This window comes from Chrysemys picta, chromosome 3 (assembly GCF_011386835.1).
Source record: "Chrysemys picta bellii isolate R12L10 chromosome 3, ASM1138683v2, whole genome shotgun sequence".
Classification (NCBI taxonomy): Eukaryota; Metazoa; Chordata; order Testudines; family Emydidae; genus Chrysemys; species Chrysemys picta.
The window spans coordinates 52,267,066-52,287,872 of NC_088793.1; the positions used below are offsets into that span (position 1 = coordinate 52,267,066).

Sequence of the window (20,807 nt, forward strand, 5' to 3'; positions counted from 1 at the left end):
TGTTCGTGTCTTAGTTCATCTTTGTCACATCAAACAAAAAAACAGGCACAACCTTTCTAATGGAAATCTGTATCAGTCATACTATGAATTGCCTACCTGTGTACCGCCGCACCCTTTTGCTCCAACTTTTAAAACAAGCTAAATAGCACAGTAAAGGCTTGGTCAAAAGGAAATATTACTAAAGTCTATCTTTTTTTATTATATGAATGCTCTGCTTTAGCGGGATATGTAATTCTGCTAAACTATGTTAGGTAGGATAGAGACATCTTAAAACTCACGTCTTGGAAAACATCAAAGTAAGGTTTAAGTGTTTCAGAGTGATTTGTAATAGTTATTTTGCCTGAAAACTGGTAAAAGTGAATGTTACACTCCAAGCTAAAAGGGTCATGATCAACTTAAAAGTCAAACAATAGTTTGAAAGTGTTTTATTGTTATAACTAACTCTGTGTACTATGCCTAAAAGATTAGGGAGAATATTTTTTCTCCTTTTAGTTTACTTTGTGGATTAGTCAATATAATTGTTTCTGTGAGTCTTTCATACAACAGTGAGAGAAGAAAACATTTTAAAAAATGACAAAGCCACAGTTTTTTTTATGGGACTTGCATGCAGGTGTGTGGTATTTGAAATTGTATTTAGCTCACTTAAAAAGATGGATCACATCTGATGCTAACGGTGTCCTCCTTTCACTGAATAAAATGTTCATTTTCAGCATGTTGTGGATGGAGTGAAACAAGGCATTATGTTCTAATGAGACAGAAGTATTAGTTCAATAACATGAGTCCTCTTGTCTCACTTTTTACATTATTGCCACGATTATATTTATGAAGAATTGTTCTTATTTCTGACTTTAAAAGTAGTTTTGCCTATCTACCTTTTGAACTAGATGGAGCATGAAGTGCTTTCACTACCAATCAGATGAGTGTCGAATCAGTCCTTACCTGTTCACTTTATAGAAATTCCTATTATTCTACGAATACTGTAGAACTCCATTTTTCTGACTGAAACAAGGAATATATAATTTCGTTGATTAAAGTTTATATCATATTTAGGCATTTGAGGGACCATACTATATATAAATTCAGCATCTGCAACCAAGAAATGTCCTTCATGTTCCAGAATTTCATGATTACTTGTCAGAACATTCATGAAGTAAATGTGTATTTTAATATTTACAGTGCAGCTAGAGTAATCTGCAAATTAGTAATTCATGTGAAGAAGATGAATTTATAAGAATAAAATAATAGAAAACTAAATAATACTGTAAGGATTTTAAGATTATTGTGGAATACTTGATTGGAGGGACACTGTCACTCTTTAACATATATTTTTAAACATCTTTTTACTATTTATATTGTAGACTTAACATTTTTGTTGGGATAAACTGGACTCCTTTTTGCCATTTATGCTTTTTGTGTTTACTATTATTTCACTCAGATTGGACAATGAATATAGATTTTATTTAGTTTCACTTTTGCTTTATTATCGGATTCTTATTCACTAGCGCATGGTGCAAGTGTTTGGATTGCAAAAAATTCAGTGGAATGTTTAAACTTAATCAAATTGCTTTAAATACATAAATTGAAATGTTCTGTAAAACATTTTTAATGCAAAATGTAAATTTTTGGCCTAAATTATTTTGACAGTGTCCCTTCAATTGATACTGAATTGAAACGTGTCTGTGTTTCTTGTCTTTTTCATGGATGTTTAATTTTTTTCTTCCTATTCTGAATGTCTAGTTAGTAAGAGACCTTCAAAACACTTTGTTTTAAAATTAAGCTGTGAAGTTCAGTTGTGGCTAGAGAATCTGATCACTAATAGGCAGTGTGGGGGCTGGCAGTTAAGGTGGAATGAATTTGGTCCATTTCTACTTTGACTCAGAACTTTCAGTTTAAAATCAAAGTTACAAATGTTTAAAACTTAACTAGGAACAGGATGTCGCGGGGAATTGTAATGGGATAGGAAACATTTAATTTAGACAGTATGTTTGTATACTGTGTGTTGGTACATTGTGTAGTGCAATGGGGAGCCATTTTTATTTGGAGGCCTCTAGGTGTTACATTGTACAAATAATATATTCTCTGGTTCAATCACCATGCAGGTTGGCAGGACACAGGAGTTGCCACCATCTGATAGCTGTTAAGTGTCATGAGTTTTGTGGTGTCAGTCCATTTCTTTTGGACTGGTTCCTGTATCACTGAACTGTTACTACAGTTGGCACAAATTGAAACATTCAACAGTATTAGCAGAAAGGTCCAGGATCAAATAGGCTTTGAATTGAACCACACTCTCATTCCCAAGGATGGTATATACAGAACAGATTGGTGATTGAGGAAGCTTCCATTGTTGCCCAGGCTTGGTGGTTTCCACACACACACACACACACACACACACACACACACACACACTTTTTCAGTTGTTTTTACAAACAGAAAAACAAAACAAAACCGTTGGAGCGTTTTTGTTTTTTGAATTACTTTTTACTTCATTTTGGACTTGTATGTTTAATTTGAACATACATCCTCAAAGTGTTCATCTCAAAAACTAGGTTGAGTTTAGAATAGAAGAGGAAGCAAAACTTCTCTATAATATCTTCCTTTGCAGGGACAGTGTGTTTTTACATTATTTGTGCTTGTTACTGCAGCAGTAATTAAACCTGCTTTTAAAAGGGACAGAAGCTTAAAAACTGTACCTATCTGAAATGTTTTTACTGAATATTGTTAAAAGTACAACACACAAGTACTAAAACTGAGAGAGCTCCAAAAATTGTTTACTTTGCATTTAACGACATTTGTTTATTCAGTTTCTCCATTTCCCCTGTATAAGCAGCTAGTTTAGCCAGTTTTCCCTCTTTTTTTGTGTGACTCATTGCATAGGAAAAGGGAGAAATGAAAAAACACTTTGAGTTGGGAACTTAACTCATTTTTTAAAAATTACCTAGATTTTAAGTTCACGGTGTTGCTTTTTACAATTCTCTAAACATTGTTAGATGTTGCTTGTCAATGCTATGTTGTAGATGGTATGAAAAACAAGAAATGGAACTGAAGTGGAGTCCCAAATTAGGAAAATGTGTGCCAAGAGCTTTCTAATTTATGACTAGCAAGTTTGGTTTCATGTTAATGAAATACAACTTGAATTAAGGTTGGAAAAAATTTTCATTTTAACATACTATGCAAACGCAAATTGCCCCCCCTTACCAAAATGCAAAACCAAGGTTGCAAAAATTAATCAGTTAAGTCAAAAAATACCAAATGTTGAGGTTTCTCCTTCAGTGTTAATTTGGGATTCTCTTGCATGTACAAGGATCACATTTTGAGGTACTGTAATAAGGTCTCTCACAATCATATGCTAAGATGGATATGTCTGTTAAAATACAGTAGATCCTCAGTTACGGATATCTCAGGAATGGAGGCTGTTTGGAACTCCGAAATGTTCGTAACTTTGAACAAAACGTTATGGTTCTTTCAAAAGTTTATAACTGAACATTGGCTTAATACAGCTTTGAAAATTTACTATGCAGAAGAAAAATGCTGCTTTTAACCAACTTAAAAGAAACAAGCACAAACAGTTTCCTTACCTTGTCAAATCTTTTTTTAAACTTTCCCTTTATTTTTTAGTAGTTTTCATTTAACACAGTACTGTACTGTATTTGCTTTTTTTGTCTCTGCTGCTGCCTGATTGCATACTCCCGATTTCAAATGATATGTGGTTGACTGGTCAGTTTGTAACTCTGAGGTTCTACTGTAACAGTAATAAATTAGTTAACATTGTTCATCTTCAGGGTCAGTACCATATTGAGATTATTGGACAGTTCATCTTTTAGGAACAGATGCTGTCATTCTGCTACCAAGTGCAAAGGTAAAATATATGTACTTTGCACAGGGGACCTAAAAGAGGTTGATTGGAATATAGAGCAGGAGTCCGTTCCCTCAGTGTGGATAGGCTTTATAGACATGAAAACTGTAGCGCGATCAGTAATAGCAATTGGAGCCCAAATGTATCTTCTGCTGGGGATTGTGCCTGTTGATTTTATTTTTTTATAACCTCTCTGCATAGTTTCTGTACATGGTGTCTCTTCCTCTTACCTCACCACCCTCAGTGGAACCAAGGTAGTAGCAGCATTCTTTGGATCTACTTTATCTATGAAGTGTGGAGGGGGGCAGCTTTTGGCATTAGTACTATTGTTTCATTTTGTCTGCTGACTGTATTTTATTGATTCTATTCAAAGTGATATCTTTGTAGTGTAACAGCTAGAAATTTTTTTATAAATAAAAGATGAAGTTCTTCAGGAACAGAAGTGCTGGTTATGGTGTACTGCCATGTAGTTGCCCATTTCCACCACATATTTCCTATTTGTTTTCCTTGCTCAGTGTAAACTGAGGTTTGATTTTTTTAATAATACATACCATAATATGTATATGGGGTATACCAGGTGTCGGAGTTAGTTTTAATGAGAAACCATAACTTTTTGGATTTCCTAACTTGTTTGATTTTGCAACTTTAATCCTATATTAATGCTGAGGTGTTCCTTCTCCCTCCCACCTCAGCCAATAACATATCTTTATGTATGATTGCAGCATTTATATGTGAGGAATTCTTCCTTGCACTTTCTGTAAATGCTGTTGTTGAAATGGACTAGGTTTCTGGATTTTGACCAAGTGAATATATTTTCATGGCACTAGCAGAATAGGAAGAATAATAAAGGGACAGTAGTTCCAAGTTTACTTTTTTCTGAAGGTAGCTCGTATGTCTTGCAACTTATATAAGAACAAAAAGTTTTGTTTTTCTTTATGTAGAGCCAGATAAATCCTGGAATCTGCATACAGAAGGAATCCTATATTCATCCCTGTGCTTGTAGAAAACATAAGACCCTACACAGCATTCTCTTCTATTATATTGTTTCCAGTGTCCCTGGCTTTTACATCAGTGCCTAAGATCTACAGGCTTTGAGGCTTGAACTCCCTGCCTTTTTTACAGGCTGGCAAATCCTAACCATATATTACAAATCTGTGGGAAGCTTCACAAGGGAAACATTGCAAACTTTCCTCTCTTCTGGCCCCCTTGAATTTTTCCTTAATGGATCAGGGCTCACCAAATGCCTAGTTAATAAATTAAATTACCTACTGTATGTTGTTTTTACATAAGGAAAACCTCCATTGGAGGAACTGTTATCGTTGTAATAAAATTGCAACATCCTTGCTAGATTTTAAAAATAATATATCTTTCAATTCTTTAACTTTTTTCAAATGACTTTCAATTCCTTTGGTTTGAATGTTATTTATTTATTTACTTTTTTAAATCTCTATTAATGCACTTGGTATCTGATCTTGTAGTTTGTTTTTGGGCAGATTGCTGTACCCATGCAGAGCCCAATGGAAGTAATTGGGGTTATGTGCAACAGTCTACCTGTGTGTAACAAATTGCAGGATCAAGGCTTTAGTTGGATTTTAAAATAAGTACAAATCTTAAGGTTGCACAGGAAGGCAATTTGAAAATGCAGACATTAAGGTGTAGCAAACATCCGATGAAGTGGGTTTTAGCCCACGAAAGCTTATGCTCAAATAAATTTGTTAGTCTCTAAGGTGCCACAAGTACTCCTCGTTCTTTTTGCTGATACAGACTACTACGACTACCACTCTGAAACCTGTAACCTGATCTCTGACTACTTATGTGTAAATAGTCTATATAAGTGGTCTCATAATATTCCGCTAATAGATTTTTTTTTTTAAAACAGTACAGAAAACTAGTTTTCTGTCTAGTTTACTTGTGAAGTTGGAAAAATATTTAGGCTAAAAATTTTCCTTGTGAAATTATACAGTTTTCACTTAAAACAATTGCATCCATTACTGTGTGGAAATAATATTTAAACTATATTGATACTTTGAGGTTAGGGGATATGAGACATATAATACATACATAGTAAAGAAAGAGAACAGGGGTGGCCAAACTGCGGCTTCTGAGCTTAATGCTGCTCTTTTACAGTTACTGTGGCTTGCAGAGCCCCTCTCATCCCCCCATTCTCTGTCTACGAGACTTGGGGGGGAGGAGGGGGGAGCTCAGGGCTTCTGCCCTATGTCAGGGTGTTGGGGATAGGGGTTTCTGTGAGAGACAACTGGTGCCTGCTGAGAGTGGGGAGGTGGCACAATTTAAAGGATCAGCCCCCTTTCTCACCCCCAGCATCTTGAGTCATGCCTTACTCTGTGTTCTCTCCCTGCAGCTCCCAGGTGTTAGCTTCCTGTGAAGAGGCAGCAGCAAACAGCTGGGAATTCCAGGAAGGGGCAAATGCTTTAGCTCCATGGGGAGAGGCAGCAGCAAAAGCAGCAGCTCTCCCTGTAGCTCCCAACTGTTTGCTGCTGCCTCTCCCCATGGCCACAGCTCCAAGCTTGCTGAGCCCGGCAGCATCATGTGACCAAGTGGGGCCAGCAAACCCTTGCAAAAATTGGGGGGGGAGCATGGGACCCCATGTGCCTCCCCCCACGTGTTGCCTCTGGCAGCGTGTCTCTCTCTCTCAGGGCTTCAGCCCCATGGGGCATACCTGCCAGGGCTGAAGTCTTGAGCCCCATTAGGTGCACTCCTTCTCTCGAACTTCTGAAGATTGGAGGGTCGGTAAGTTTGGCCACCCCTGAAATAGAATATTTATACACATAATGCAGCACCATAAGGGCTTTTTTCTGAGAGATCATTATGGCAGTGGATCAGAAATTAAGTTCTATGTCCCTGTAGGCAAGGAAAGAGATGAAGACCCTGCAAACGCTTTTTAAAGTTAAGCATAGGTATAAGTTTTCAGAATTGGTGCCTAAATAGTTGAATGAATGAGTGTGATGACCAGAACTTAAAACAAGCATGACACACAAGATATGATTTATATTTGTTAATTGACCACAAGTATACAAATATTACTCTCGTATAGCTGTGACTGGAAAATTTGTTTAATATGATAGTATAATTTAAAAACAGCACTGTAATGCATAATCACCAGGTGGCAGAGTTCTATACTGTACACATTGAAGATTCTGACACTATAGTTTTTTGTATGGGCACATACATTATTTGTGCTAGTTCACATCAGTAGGAAATAAAATTAAAGGGACACTATTAAAGTTGGTATCGGTAGGCCTACAAAATAAAGGAACATCAATTTGAAAATCAAATTTGTCTGCAATATTTTTTTTGCTTTTTTAGTTACATGTAACACCTAAGGCCCTGATCTTGCCATCGTAGTTCTCTTGCAGAATTGGTGTCTAAAATTACTGAAAAATTAGAGAATGTTTTTGTTTTCAGTTTCATTACTTTTTGCATTTGACTTCACTTTGTTTAGTTAAGTTCATCATTTTGTTAATGGTCCTGTCTCTCTCACTATGCTTTTTTGATTTTTGCTCTTGACCCGCCCTTTCTTCCTTGCTGAAAAGCTCCTTGTAACATTAGACATTCAGAAGGAAGATTTTCTTCTGATTTTTCTTCCTTTAAAAAAAAAAAAAAAAAAAAAAAAAGTCAAACTACTTAAATGTTGTTCTATTGAAACTTGGTGTAAAAAAATAATAAATTGACATTGCTCTTTTGCCTTGCTATGAGTGCCATCCAGAAGATCGGATGATACATTTTTAAAAGCCAGGTTGTTCCTGCTGCTACAAAATCAAAAACTCCATAGCTAGACTTGCAATAAACAAACCAATGCAGGCACATAGATGCTTTGATGACAAGAGAACACGTACTAATTTATTTACTGGGGGTCTCCTCGAAAGTGAACTATCTTTCACAGTTAGTCTGAATCAGAGCCCACTGAAGTCAGTAGTCTTTCCATTGGCTATAGTTGCTTGTTAGGGTGGAACATGCAGACTCCTCTAAAGCTCCTGTGAAGATCTCTGAATGTGTGTGTGTATCAAGGTGATGGTTGACTAAGAGTGCAGTCATTCACCATTAGTTAATTCTTCACCTAGCTAGATCTCTATTAATTCAGGAAAAGATAATATAAAAATTGCTTTCCATCCTGTGTCTCCTGCTGAGCTGTGCAATGTGATACAGGTATAACACAACTGAGCCAGTGGTAGACAAATTGTTTCATAAAATAAATTTCCAGAAGGTGAATGAATCTTTATACTGAGACTATTTTTAAAATAGGACTGTTAAAATATTTCTTGCATTATGTACACATGGAAAATAATGGTTATTAAAATTTGGAGTGATTTAAATTTTTTTTAGATTAATTACACTTTACTGCTGATTTTATTTTCCTTTTTTTCTTTCCGAGTAAGCCCCCAATTCTGCAAACATGCATGTGCTTAATTTTACACACCTGAGTAGTACCTTGACTTGTGTAAATTTTTGAGATGGGACCTTGCTCCCATTAATAGAGAGAATGCTGGAATGAAACACTGTTACAAGATGGCAGTAGTGATCTGTTGTCCGTGATCTCCTGTTGCTATATACTGCAAATACAAAATGCTAAGCAAATGACTTCGTGATGATGTACTTATTTACATTTATTAACTGTATCAAATGATGCTGAACACTGACCATTATTGATCTTCATTTTGACTGATTTATAGAACCCTTTCTGTTTTGTGTGTGTGTGGTTTTATTAATGAGTACCGTTTCTAAAGCAAATGATTTATGAATAAACTGACTTCTGGCTGATGTATTTTTAAGCTCTTATTCCTCAATAATTGTCAGCCATTCAGCAATCTGCTTTGGCTTGAACACATTCCATTTGTTATAACTAGTGTTAGAAAAAATACAGCCTGGACATTTTTATCTTTGAAATGAATCGTCCTCTAAATGAATGTGTATGCCAAGAGATTTGAAAAGATGTGCTAATCCTAAAGGAAATAATAGATTTTCATTACTCTCAATCTTTTCTTTGTATAATCCAATTCCTTTTTAATATTAGATACTTCAACTGACTGTATCTCTTCATTTTGTTATATGGAGACAGGCAGGCGTCCCTCTCTAAGGGGAATAAGAGAGAACTTTTTTTTTTTTCACTCAAAAGTTCTATTGAATTAAAGGAGGTGCCTTCTGGGGACATTACTATTTCTATATACACCTTTACCCTGATATAACGCTGTCCTCGGGAGCCAAAAAATCTTACCGCGTTATAGGTGAAACTGCGTTATATCGAACTTGCTTTAATCTGCCCCCCCCCCCCAGAGCACTGCTTTACCACGTTATATCCGAATTCGTGTTATATCGGGATAGAGGTGTACCATCAACTATTTTGTGGTGATTCTTATATATTACTGAACTTTTAAATTAAAATACAAGAAAGCCGTCCTGACCATTTGAGGTGGGATGATTTAGTTGGTGTTGGTCCTGCTTTGAGCAGAGGGTTGGGCTAGATGACCTGAGGTCTCTTCCGACCCTAATCTTCTGATTCTTCTATGATTTACTCAATATGTTGGTGTGAATTAATATTTCAAAACATATTTCTTTCTCTTTCAGCTTTACATCTTCCAATCCAGCCTTACAACATGGGTAAAGCTCCTCACACTTCAAACTATGAAGCAGTCTACAGTCAGAATTTTTGGTGTTAATAGTCCAGGATATCAGAACATCTTCAATCACAAGTGTGTGACAGCTGTGCAAGAAGAAATCCTTGATCCTTCAAGCCAGGCCTCAGCCCTCCTTGACTCCTTTATTAATCTTTGCGCATTATCTAGCTTCTCCATTATCCAACCATAACTCCTATTACTTAAACTAATTTTGTTGGTGCAGAAAAACACCCAGAATGTGGATAAAGATTAGAAAAGGTCCCATGGAAAATCAAATTATTCCCATTCTAGTGCTCAAATAGGAACCTTTATTCCCTTTCTTTCAACCCTTGTAACTGTGTGGGAAATAGCTAGATCATCTATGTGCTAGAGCTGAAATTTCTAGTGAATTTTTTTCTTGATTTGCAAATAAATACATTGAAAAAATAATTTAAAATGAGTAGAAAATTTAAGACTTGTCTACACTAGGAAAATAAGGACCTGCAGTTTACCAGTGGTGCAGATTCACTGGTAGAAAGAGTGGAAGTTATAGTGTAGGTAGAACACAAATATATTTATTACAATTCCATCTTCTCTGAGTAGGATTAGACAAAACAGTGTAAATGTAAATTCCTGAGTTACAGCCTCCGTAATTGCTACTAAGAGTGGAGAGTTATGAGGTACCAGATTTCCTATTTTGGGCACAACCTTATAGCCTTAATTAGTATATAGGATGCTTTTTTTGTGCAATCTTAAATGCACTAAAAGTTGGGTCTTCTCATCAAGTTCCCAAAAAAGCTAATTAAGGATACCTCTGTCACCAGACAGTCATTTCTTTTGATAGTTCACTTCACTCCAGACAGTTCAGAGTGATGTCATAACAGAAGTATGCAACATTCATCCTGATTTGAGAATGCTATAGGCCCTGTCTGAAGAGAGAGAGTGTCTTATTTTGTCTGCATTGATCTTTAACCAATAGAAAATATACCATTGACAGCATATGTTTCTCCAATAAACCACAAATATCTGGGGCTTTGAGCAACAGTCAGTTTCTCCTTTGAAAACTACCTAGGCCATTAGATGTACTTCATGGCTTGAAATTATCCTAATTAGATATAAGAACAACGAGGAGTCCGGTGGCACCTTAAAGACTAACATTTATTCGGGCATAAGCTTTCGTGGTTAAAAAACCCACTTCTTCAGGTGCACAATGCATCTGAAGAAGTGGGGGTTTTGCCCACGAAAGCTTGTGCCCGAATAAATGTTAGTCTTTAAGGTGCCACCGGACTCCTCGTTTTTGTGGATACAGACTAACACGGCTACCCCTGGTAGCAGTTTAGATATAGTTAGAGAAATGCACTTGAAACGTCAAACTTGCCTTATTTTCATTATTGTTAAAGAATGGTCTAGATTTTTCTAGTGTAGGTTTCAGACAGGCCAAATCAAAGTTACAGCCCTCATTTTACAGAATAAACTCTTTCAGGTTAACAAAGCTGCCAGTATTCAAGGCTCTGAAAAATAAAAGACATCATACTTAATCACCTACCTCTTAGACCTGTCCACCACTCTACTTTTAAAAATAGGTAGCCTCAGAGGACCAGGTCCTGAGTGCCTTAACTCCAGAGTTGAGGGTGATCAGTACCTTCTTATGTTTGGGAGGTTGGTATTCCTCCTGGGAAAGGAACAGTGCTGACCACATATCAGTCCAAATACTATTCAAATATCAGTCTATGGAGATCCTTTCTCCATGCTTGATCATCTTAATCTATTTTCTTCATCTAGAAAGTAATTAAAATGTTTTCTTAGTATCTCAAAAAACTTAATGGCCATTAGTTGCAGAAAAATTCTCAAAGATAAAGCCTATAGTTTCCTTGTTCCTTTAAAAAAAATCTGAAGTTGTCTGGTCTTGCATTTAACATGCTTGCATTTCCATATCAAATTAGAAGATGAGAGTTAAACTGTATCTAAATTTAATTCTACTTTAAGGGCCAGTCACTGCTGCTGGACATTACATTCCTTGTTTCCTTCAAATTTTAACCAAAATGAATTAATAGTGCTTTGGTACACCAAAAATGGATATAAACATCTTTATTTAAACATGAGGAAAATTTAAAAAATTGACTGTTTGCTTTTAAAAGTCTTTTTTTCAACTACAGTTGAAACATTACATTGTTTTCTTATATGTTTCGGGGGTTGTTTTTGTATCCATTTTTGGTGTCCCAGATCTTGACCAATATTTTCTTACGATGAGGCAGATGTCTGTTGTCTAAGTGGAACATATTCCTGTGGATCATTGAATTGTAAAACAGAAATTCATATTATGTATACTCCCATCAGGTGTGTGCTCTAGGATTGACAGTAAAGAACAATAATTTTCAGGAGTTTAACTTCCCTTCAATCTCTCTCTGACTCGGAGTATGTTCATGAATATTTTGGTTGTGGTTGTAATGAGGCTGTGAAAAGTGATTACCTCCAAATGTAACCAACTTTCTCCTGAATTCTTCATTTTGCCAGAATGTAGATCTGAAAATACTAATATCATACTCATAGAAAGCTTTCAGGAACTTGTAGCTTTATGATTGGAACTGAACACATCTATGAGTGCTTGCCAGCATGTTTTAGGCAAAATAAGTGCTCATGAACTAAGTATACACAAACAGTAGTGAAAAGATTGCTTTTCTGATTCATAAACCAGATAACTGGATTGTTTGCAACAGGAAAACAGTCATTATGTCAAGTAAAGTTGGAATCTCAGAGAAATCAGCTAGTTGGAAGTGATTTTTTCCCCTAAAACTTCTGGACCTAATTCTCCTCTTAAACCAATTTCACACCTCCATTGACTTTACTGCTGATTTATACTAGTTATAAGAGTGATCAGAACCAAGACAACCATATTGACTAACTTCCTACTCTAGGGTCTCAAGTTTCTAGTATTAGACACATAGGCTTTCAGGTTTTTTGGTCTTTTGAGGTTCCTGTAGTTTCTTAGACCAACTGCCAGTGTCTCAGAGCCATCTGGAATGTTTACCTTCAGTTTCCTAGTGAATGAGAATCAAAGAATTTCCAAACCTTTCAACATAATTTATGATAGAAATATATTCTTGCAAAGTAGGTGAGTCATCAAATAGCTTCAGCATCGCAACTGTGAGAGGAAGGCAGGTAGGTGAATAGGAATCTGGTTGAGGGGGCCACTTGGGGATCTGGGGCAAAATCAGTACTTGGTCCTGCTAGTGAAGGCAGGTGGCTGGACTCAATGACCTTTCAGGGTCCCTGCCAGTTCTATGAGATAGGTATATCTCCATATTTCTTTCTTCTTTCTTTCTGGTTCCTTGGGGTCTTTTGACAAAAGGGAGTTGTTAGAACTCTTGGGACTTTCTGGTTAGAGCAGATTAGGGTTTGTAAATCATTATATTTATCTTGCTTCTAAAGCACTTGTCATAAAACCATTTGAGCTGATTGTCAGCTTTGCACTGTATTACTTTAAAATTAATGTTGTCTTCTATTTAATTAGTACAAATTCCCTGATCAAGGTGCTCAGCATTAAAGAACCTATCTACACTTATAAGGATATTCTTGTGACCAGTGTAGATTTAATTCATTCAAAATTTAACTTCGTTTTTGTTTTCTAGACTCTTAAAAACAAAATAGAAAAAAGCTCAGAAGGGAAAGATGGGTTCAGACATGAGAACTCTGAAATTTCACATCAGTTGAATAATAGTCCTTAGAGTTAGCCTGTCTCAATTTTAAGGTGAGGGGTTATTTAAAAAAAAAAAAAAAAAAAAAAAAAAAAAACGAAACTGCTAACAGGAATAGTATTTCAAGACAGATACATTCATGTATTAAGTCTCTAACTTAGGGAGAGAGTGTTTTCTGAATTCTTCAAAAGTAATTTGACTAGAGCATTGCACCAGATGAGCAGAGAATGGAGGACTTCACAATATACCAAAATACTTGCAAAATCATAACCTTGTTAGATACCCAGGGTCTTTGTAGACATTAGAAAATGGATGTTATTAACTTTAACTAAAGTTATCTCTGCATACAAAATACAAAAGCAGATCTATGAGAAGACCAAATGAGATGATGTACATTTTTAGAGGTCTACATTTCAGGGGTTGAAAAGTTTTCTCAAATGTCCACTGACTTGGGTGAATAAATGTACAAAGTTTTGCAATGTAGTAGAAAAACATAGCATGTCCATGAAAATGATGGCCAAACCAGCCATGGTTTGAAAATGAGCCTGTGCCCCACAAAACTACAGAGGAATAAAACAAAATGTAACAATTTGCTGAAATCTGTCATATACTGTCTGTTGGTTTATTCTATCAGCTTTTTAATGGCTTGAGGTTTAAGCAGTGGATTTAGCTGAGTTTTGTTCATTGTCAACATTTTTGAACATTTTCCTTATGCTTTGGCAGCTTATGCTAGTTCAATATTTGGGATGTTGCCTATTGACAGGTTGGATTCCTTGATGCCAGTGCAGAGAGTTAACTTTTTCTTGTCTGAGCATATTATCTTTTTAAGTCTTATGTTCATCAGTCTTGAGCCTTCTTTTATTTTCCTATGACTTTTTCTCTAAACTGTATTCCTAAGGAGGATTTCTTTGTCTGTGTGGGGTTATGGGTGGGAATTCATGTTGAAGTTGTGATCTCCTGGACTATTATGCCACATTTTCTCAGTTTCACATGGGAAGATCTAACCATGTCATAAGGCTGGAGTAATGGATGTAAAGCTTAAAGAAAATTTAACAGGTAAGAACAAATTGCTCTGTTTTGATAAATTATTTAACAAGTAGGCTATAGTTGATATGAAATTCTACCTCCCTCTGTGCATTGATTGATACTGTTTTGTTTTATTTTCAGGTTTATGGTAGGCTGTGGTAGGTGTGATGATTGGTTTCATGGTGACTGTGTTGGGTTGAGTCTTTCTCAAGCACAACGAATGGGAGAAGAAGATAAAGAATATGTGTGTGTGAAATGTTGTGCTGAAGAAGACAAAAAAACAGAATCTTGTGATCAAAATATACTGGACACTCAACTGAAACTTGAAGCATATAGAGAAGATAGAACAATGGAATGTGAAAAACCTGGGATGTCAAAGCAAACTCATACTGGTAATCCCAGTGTAACAAATGAGAGAGCTAAGCAGACAGATGATACAATGAAGCACAAAGTCAAAATTTTTAGACGGGTAAGGCTTATTTAAGATGGTTAAAGTTCCTTTAAAAATATTCTTTACTATTTGAAATATTATAGTACTTATTCCTTTCAATTAAAATAATTCCCCCCAGGTTTATAACTCTTCATAAAACTTCAGTCTAGGCTAAAACTTGTTATCTAATATTTTGCTATAGGCATACTGTTCCAATTAGTTCCTTTAAACTGGTTTGGCTATTTTGAAGTGAGTACTATTGCTAAACTGCCGTTACCTTGTTTTTTGTGTGTGTGCGCACACGCATTGAAAAATATGATGTTGCAAACCCTTCCCCATCTTAACCATTATCCTGTAATAACCATTATCTTGCATGGCAGCTTCTGGAGATGAGGAAGAGCCAGCTTGCTTCCCTAGAGCAAGCTGGCTCCTTAACAGAGATGAAGAGGCAGTATAGTTCTGCAGGAGGGAAAATTCCTGGAGATGTTCTCGCTCCCAAAGAGGTTCAGAGCTCTCCCAGTGAATACATGTCCAAGGTTTGGTGGTGAAGGATGGTATTTCTAAAAACTTTTTCAGTTCATAATAATAAAGATCTTATTTAAATTTCCCTTCTGTTCAATTGCCAACTCCATCTATCTCAGTACATTTAAGTACTTGTGCAACAGGGCTTTAAACACTTGATCAGAATACTTCATGATCTTTCCTTATTACTTTTTGTTTTTTTGTGTCTGTTCATGGAAATGTCTTGTAAACCAACTTTCCAATTAACTTTTTTCTGGAGGTAATTAGGTTTAGTCACCTCTCAATGCAGTCATTCTTACATAGCTATCTAGAGCTCATGGATTTCACTGCCCTTCGATATAATACTCAAAACGGATGTGTTTTTTTTTTTTTTTTTTTTTACCCAAAGATACTATTACCTTCTCATTCCCTGTCCTGTTTGTTAAATTAGGTCAGATTCCTTATCTGGAATTTGTCTAATACCAGGTGACATTGTTTAACTGATCACCCCAGAGCTAGTCCCATACTACTTAGGAGGATCATGTCAGTGTGACTGAGACATCAAATGAAAGCAACACTTTTTAGTTTTGTTTGTTTAAGCAATTTAAGCTTTTTTCAGCATTGTGGTTTATATCATGAATTTAATAGCAGAAGGGGAAAAAAGATTTAAACGACTAATTGTAATCCTTGCCCCCTCCCCGTTTCAAATTATTTATTTTCTGGATCTCATTTTGACCAATCAGTACCTAATGTTTAAAGCAATGAAATGGCTTAGTTTCATTACAGTTATTCAGATTCTTTATTTTTAGTATATGATTAAAATTATGAATGCAATAGTTAACATTTAGTTAAAAAACCCAACCCTCATTTATATTCATTGTAATCTGTATATAAATTATATTATTTAGAATTCAGCTGAAGAAGATAACCAAAACCAGCATGTAAGATTAACTAAGGGGAAATAAAACTGCCTCAACTTCTAATGCATGTTTCATGAATCCTTTTGTGATGCCCATTCTGAAAATATACATTATATATTCCACAAATTACACTGATTTGGTTTGACAAGGGGAGTGAGGTGATATCTTTTATATTTCCTCATCCATCTTGTCTCTCATATTCTGGGACCAAAATGGCTGCAACACTACAAATAGCAACTGATTTGGTTTGGTCAGTTTTAAAGATTAGAATCCTTAGTTCTTTCAACAGAAGATTACAAATTCAAGTTTTTAACTAGTCTGAATTAAAATGTTTTCAAAATACTTTTTCCAAGTATATTTGATTTTTATTCACCTTTTCTTTTTATAATGTAACTATTGAGAAAGTTTTGTATGTTCTTTATATGTCCATCTTCATCTTATCATTTACAGTTCACTTGGTGGATTTAAAAAACAATAAACTTTATTCAACAAAATAATAATAATAAACCCTTTTGAGCCCTTCTCTGGGATCTTAAATGGGAATTAGGTCTTTTAACATCCCCCTGCACTCATACTAACTGAATTGAAGTCAGTGGGAGTCTTTAAATTGAGATTTAGAGAATACTTTTGATTTTCCTTTTGAGTAATATTTATTTCCTTTCTAACTAGATCTTGTTTGCTGTGCACATTTGCCAGGTTTATTGCATATGAATTGCTTCGCAGACAGGTGTAATCTATCTCTACATATGATATACTTTTAAAAATTTTAAACTGTTAACTGAGAAAATACAGCTGCTTTCAACAAGGAACTTACTGCATGTTCTCTGGAATGCTACCTTGGTAATACAACACAAGACCAAAGAACCCAATTTTTGAAGTAACGGTTAAACACTGCTTCGTGGTAAATTGTGACATCTTTTTCAATAGCTTTTTAAGGAGCATGTCTTTATATCCTCTCAGTTTGAGATTTTTATTATACAACATTTTTATTTTTAAAATATACTTTGGGGAAGATTTGTAGCAGTTTAGTTCATCTTCACATTTGTTACCATACTAATATGTTAAAGTATTTGTTTCAGGAATCAGGTGATGTGAGGAATTTGTCAGAATGCAGAGATTCTGATAATAAAAAAGGGCAAGTTCCTATTCGGAAGATGGGACAAACAGTTACACTTCCTCGTCGATGCTCTGAAGAGAAGAGTGAAAAAATAAATAAAGATTCTCTTAGTGTTTCTTGCTCAAGTGAAAAGACCGTAAAATCAGGTAATAAGACTCCAAACAGCAACTATAGTCAGCAAGACATGAAAGTTCTATGTATAGCAGCTCTGTTTACATTTTGGGGCATGGAACACTTGCTTGTGGTCTGCAGAGAGCAGGCTGCTTACGTGGTGCTGAATCTTTTGTTTTTTTGCTTCTTTTAATGTTCTTTACCAGTTGAAAATGCATGAAAAACTTTCCTAATGTTACTTTCCCATTTAAGCAGCTTCTATAATTGCTGCACAAGTATTATATGATTGTGAATGGAAGGAGAGGTGGTCTGTGCTATCAAGAATGGGAGAGGAAATGCTCACAGTCTACGAAGTTTGGTCTACATTGAAAAACATCAAGAATCGCTGCTCTAGAAAAATACGAAATACTATGTGTATGAGTTTACATGTTATGGTTGTTGTAGGATATTTGAATTTCTTTATTCTTCTGTATCGAAAATATCACCTGGGTCCCTTGCCCCAAATTTCATTGGAAAAGGGGGGTGGAGAAGAGTGTTCTTATCCAAATGACCCATAAAATTTTGTTTCTAAATTGCATCAAAAGTTGTAAGGGGTATATTTTCCAACTCCAATTAAGGTACAAACTACTGTGTCAGAAATATTATACAAAGAATAATCTTACAAGATTTTTATCTTGTGAAATTTACAAAATTTGGGGCAGAAATCTTCTGAGAGCAACTCATGAAATTTTGGTGCCATATAACTACAGCTGTCTGGTTAATCCTTGAACACAAACTCTGAACCTAGCCTACATATAATGTTGAGCTAATTGCAAGAATTGTTTCTTGGACCATCTCTAACACTGGCATTCTAGTAATTATGTTTTTGGTTGGAAGAATATATTTGAAACCTTACAAATAAATGCATATTTTAAATGAAAACGTATGTGCTAAATAGCACCAGTAAAGTTAAAAAATTCTTCCTTCCTAATCCCTGAGAAATCCTTATAATTCTTGGTTTGCTAAAATGTCAGTTTGCAGGATTCTTGGACATCCTTGATACCATGAATTGCAGGGATAAGAATGAGACTTCTGGTAGATGTGATCTCACTGATACATTCTGGAATACTTCCAGTGAATCAGGAAGTAGCAAGAGGATTTTAAAGTAAAGAAAGGAAAAAATATTAAAAAGTGGTTAAATTACATTTCTATGCTATATTCCTCTAACATAGGAATTATTGGTGAGGTCCTTTAGCACATAAATGGTTAAACATAGACCTTATTAGTTTGGCAGTTAGGCCCAGATTTTTAAAAGGTATTTTGGTGTTGCTGTGCTCAGCATTGCAATGCCTAAGCCTCATTTTCAGGAGGGGTTTAGAAGCTTAAATCCCATGGGCAGTGATTTAGGCACTTAAGAGCCCTTTTGAAAAACGAGAGGCTCCTAAATCAGTTGGTTTTGCAATGCTGAGCACAACAACGCCTAAATACCTTTATTAAATGGATCCTTAATCTTTAACTGGGTATTAATTAAGGCTTTATTTTTTCTCCTAGATTATAGGAGCTCGTAGCATTGTTTGTTCTTAAGATTGCTTGACACTTTATAGGATCTGGTTTTCAGTTCCATATTTCTCCCAAACGTTATGCAGAAATTTTCCATGGTGCCTGCCTGAGTCTGAATTATTTTTAAGTTTCAGCAAAAATAGTTCAGTCATATTTCGATAAAGGAGATTAGAGGTTAAAAAAAAATGTGTGTGTTAAATCTTTTGACTGTTTTGCTGAGAAGCTCTAGTCCCTTCATGCTTTGGAGCAGGGACTTTTGAAATTTGGCAGGCAAGTTGCTACTGTGTCATGGATGTGTCAGTTTTGAGGCGGGGAGGGTGTCTGTGATTTGCCCAGGGGTCAGGTAGCAAGTCGGGGGAGCTGAGGACACAACCACGGAGTACTCCTAATGATTAAGTCAGGGATTGTCTCCATAATGACCTAAAAAGGACATACTAAATCTCTTATGAATGTGACTCATTAATTAATGTATGTAAAATGTTTTGAAATCATATGAAAGTGCTGCTAAAAAGAAAAGTATTGTAACTGTTACAAAAACACATCCAACTATTTCTTCAATTCTGAATTGTTGATCCCTTATCTGAAAAATGAAACCGAAAATAAATGGTTTTATTCTTTTTCTCCTCATAAATTCTTACAGGGAAAAGAATGCCAATTTAATTTACTACTGCTGTTTGAAATTTCATATGCTTAGAAACATAAATAACCTACAAGTTGTATTATTAAAAGGATTACAACTGAAATTATTTTTTCCACCATGCTGGAGGTGGCAGTTTAATTGAAAAATGACGTAAGTGGTGACAGTAGGTTTAAAAACACTTAGTATAAGAGAGTGTTCATAATCTTCCATGCTTCTGTCATACAGGTTTAACAGCTGGAAGAAATTTAGGGCTAATAGGCTTAGAAATGCCAATTTCAATGGGAAAGTTTACTTTAGATTAAAATGAAATTTTATGCACAGATAAGTGCTTTCCACTATGTTAATTTTCAGTTTATTTCACTGAACAATTCAGTGTGCATTATTAGAGAGATTCATGAACATCTGAATTAAAAAGTCAGACTAATAAAATAAACTAAATAAAGTCAAACTAATAAAAGCTGGCCTATTTTCTTTCTGGTTGGCTATATGTGGAAGAAAAAATCCGTAAACCAACGGGCTACAGAAGCCTGGGAATATTTTTGTTTCTCAAAAGTGGCAGTAACTGAGAGCTGTTCTAGACGTCTTGGAAAATTTTCTTGGGATTCTGATAATTTACATGGTTTCTTAAAATAATTACATTTTAAGGACATTTTTCTTCAGTACTCTTTATATATGAAAGGGATGAACATGTTTATTCTGTATAAAAATTAATACAGCTTATTTTTCTAGATAGTAAAGTTGATACTTTAAAATAAATATTTTCTCATTATTGTACACTATTCTCCTTTGGACATAAGGCAAAGGCATGTCTGATGTGGATTCACTGCTGTAAATTAATATATTTAATAACATCAGTTATTTTTGGATCATCTTTCAGAAATAGTGATAGGCATTTCAACGGTAACAATACAGAAATTGCATTATTAGAACAGAGATGCAGTTGTTGATATAACAAATACCCAAAACACAACAGGCAACTAACTGTATTTTCTGCTCTTGTTTACTGATGTCATTAAGGCTATGGCTACACTGGCGCTTTACAGCACTGCAACTTTCTCGCTCAGGGGTGTTAGCGCAGCAAGTTACAGCACTGTAAAGCGCCACGCTCCCAGCACTGTAAGCTAATCCCCTCATGGAGGTGGAGTACCTGCAGCATGCAACCACACTCTCACTTCAGAGCGCTGCCGCGGGAGCGCTCCTGCAGCAGCGCCTTGAAGTTTCGAGTGTAGCCACGGCGTAAGTCTTTGAAGGGGTGAGATTGTTTAAAACTCTTAACAAAGACATTCTTTCTCCAAACGTTTGTTGGGTGTTGGTGTTGAATAGAAACCAACAGCTTCCCCCAGAGTTTTAAGACTGACTGAAT

General features: G+C 35.6%; 1 protein-coding gene across 6 annotated transcripts in view; it reads left to right on the top strand.

Annotated features, from left to right (window-relative positions):
• PHF3 (PHD finger protein 3) overlaps positions 1-20,807 on the top strand; it is a 71,788-nt gene that overhangs the window by 23,433 nt on the left and 27,548 nt on the right. For 5 of the 6 annotated variants that reach the window (XM_005300171.5, XM_005300172.4, XM_065587926.1 and 2 more), the window contains 2 exons: positions 14,328-14,655; positions 17,117-17,300. In XM_005300171.5, coding sequence (XP_005300228.1) covers positions 14,328-14,655; positions 17,117-17,300 — 512 coding nt within the window. Of the gene's footprint in view, positions 1-10,724; positions 14,217-14,327; positions 14,656-17,116; positions 17,301-20,807 lie in introns of those variants that run through there. The other variant, XM_042848847.2, reaches the window with a different exon arrangement.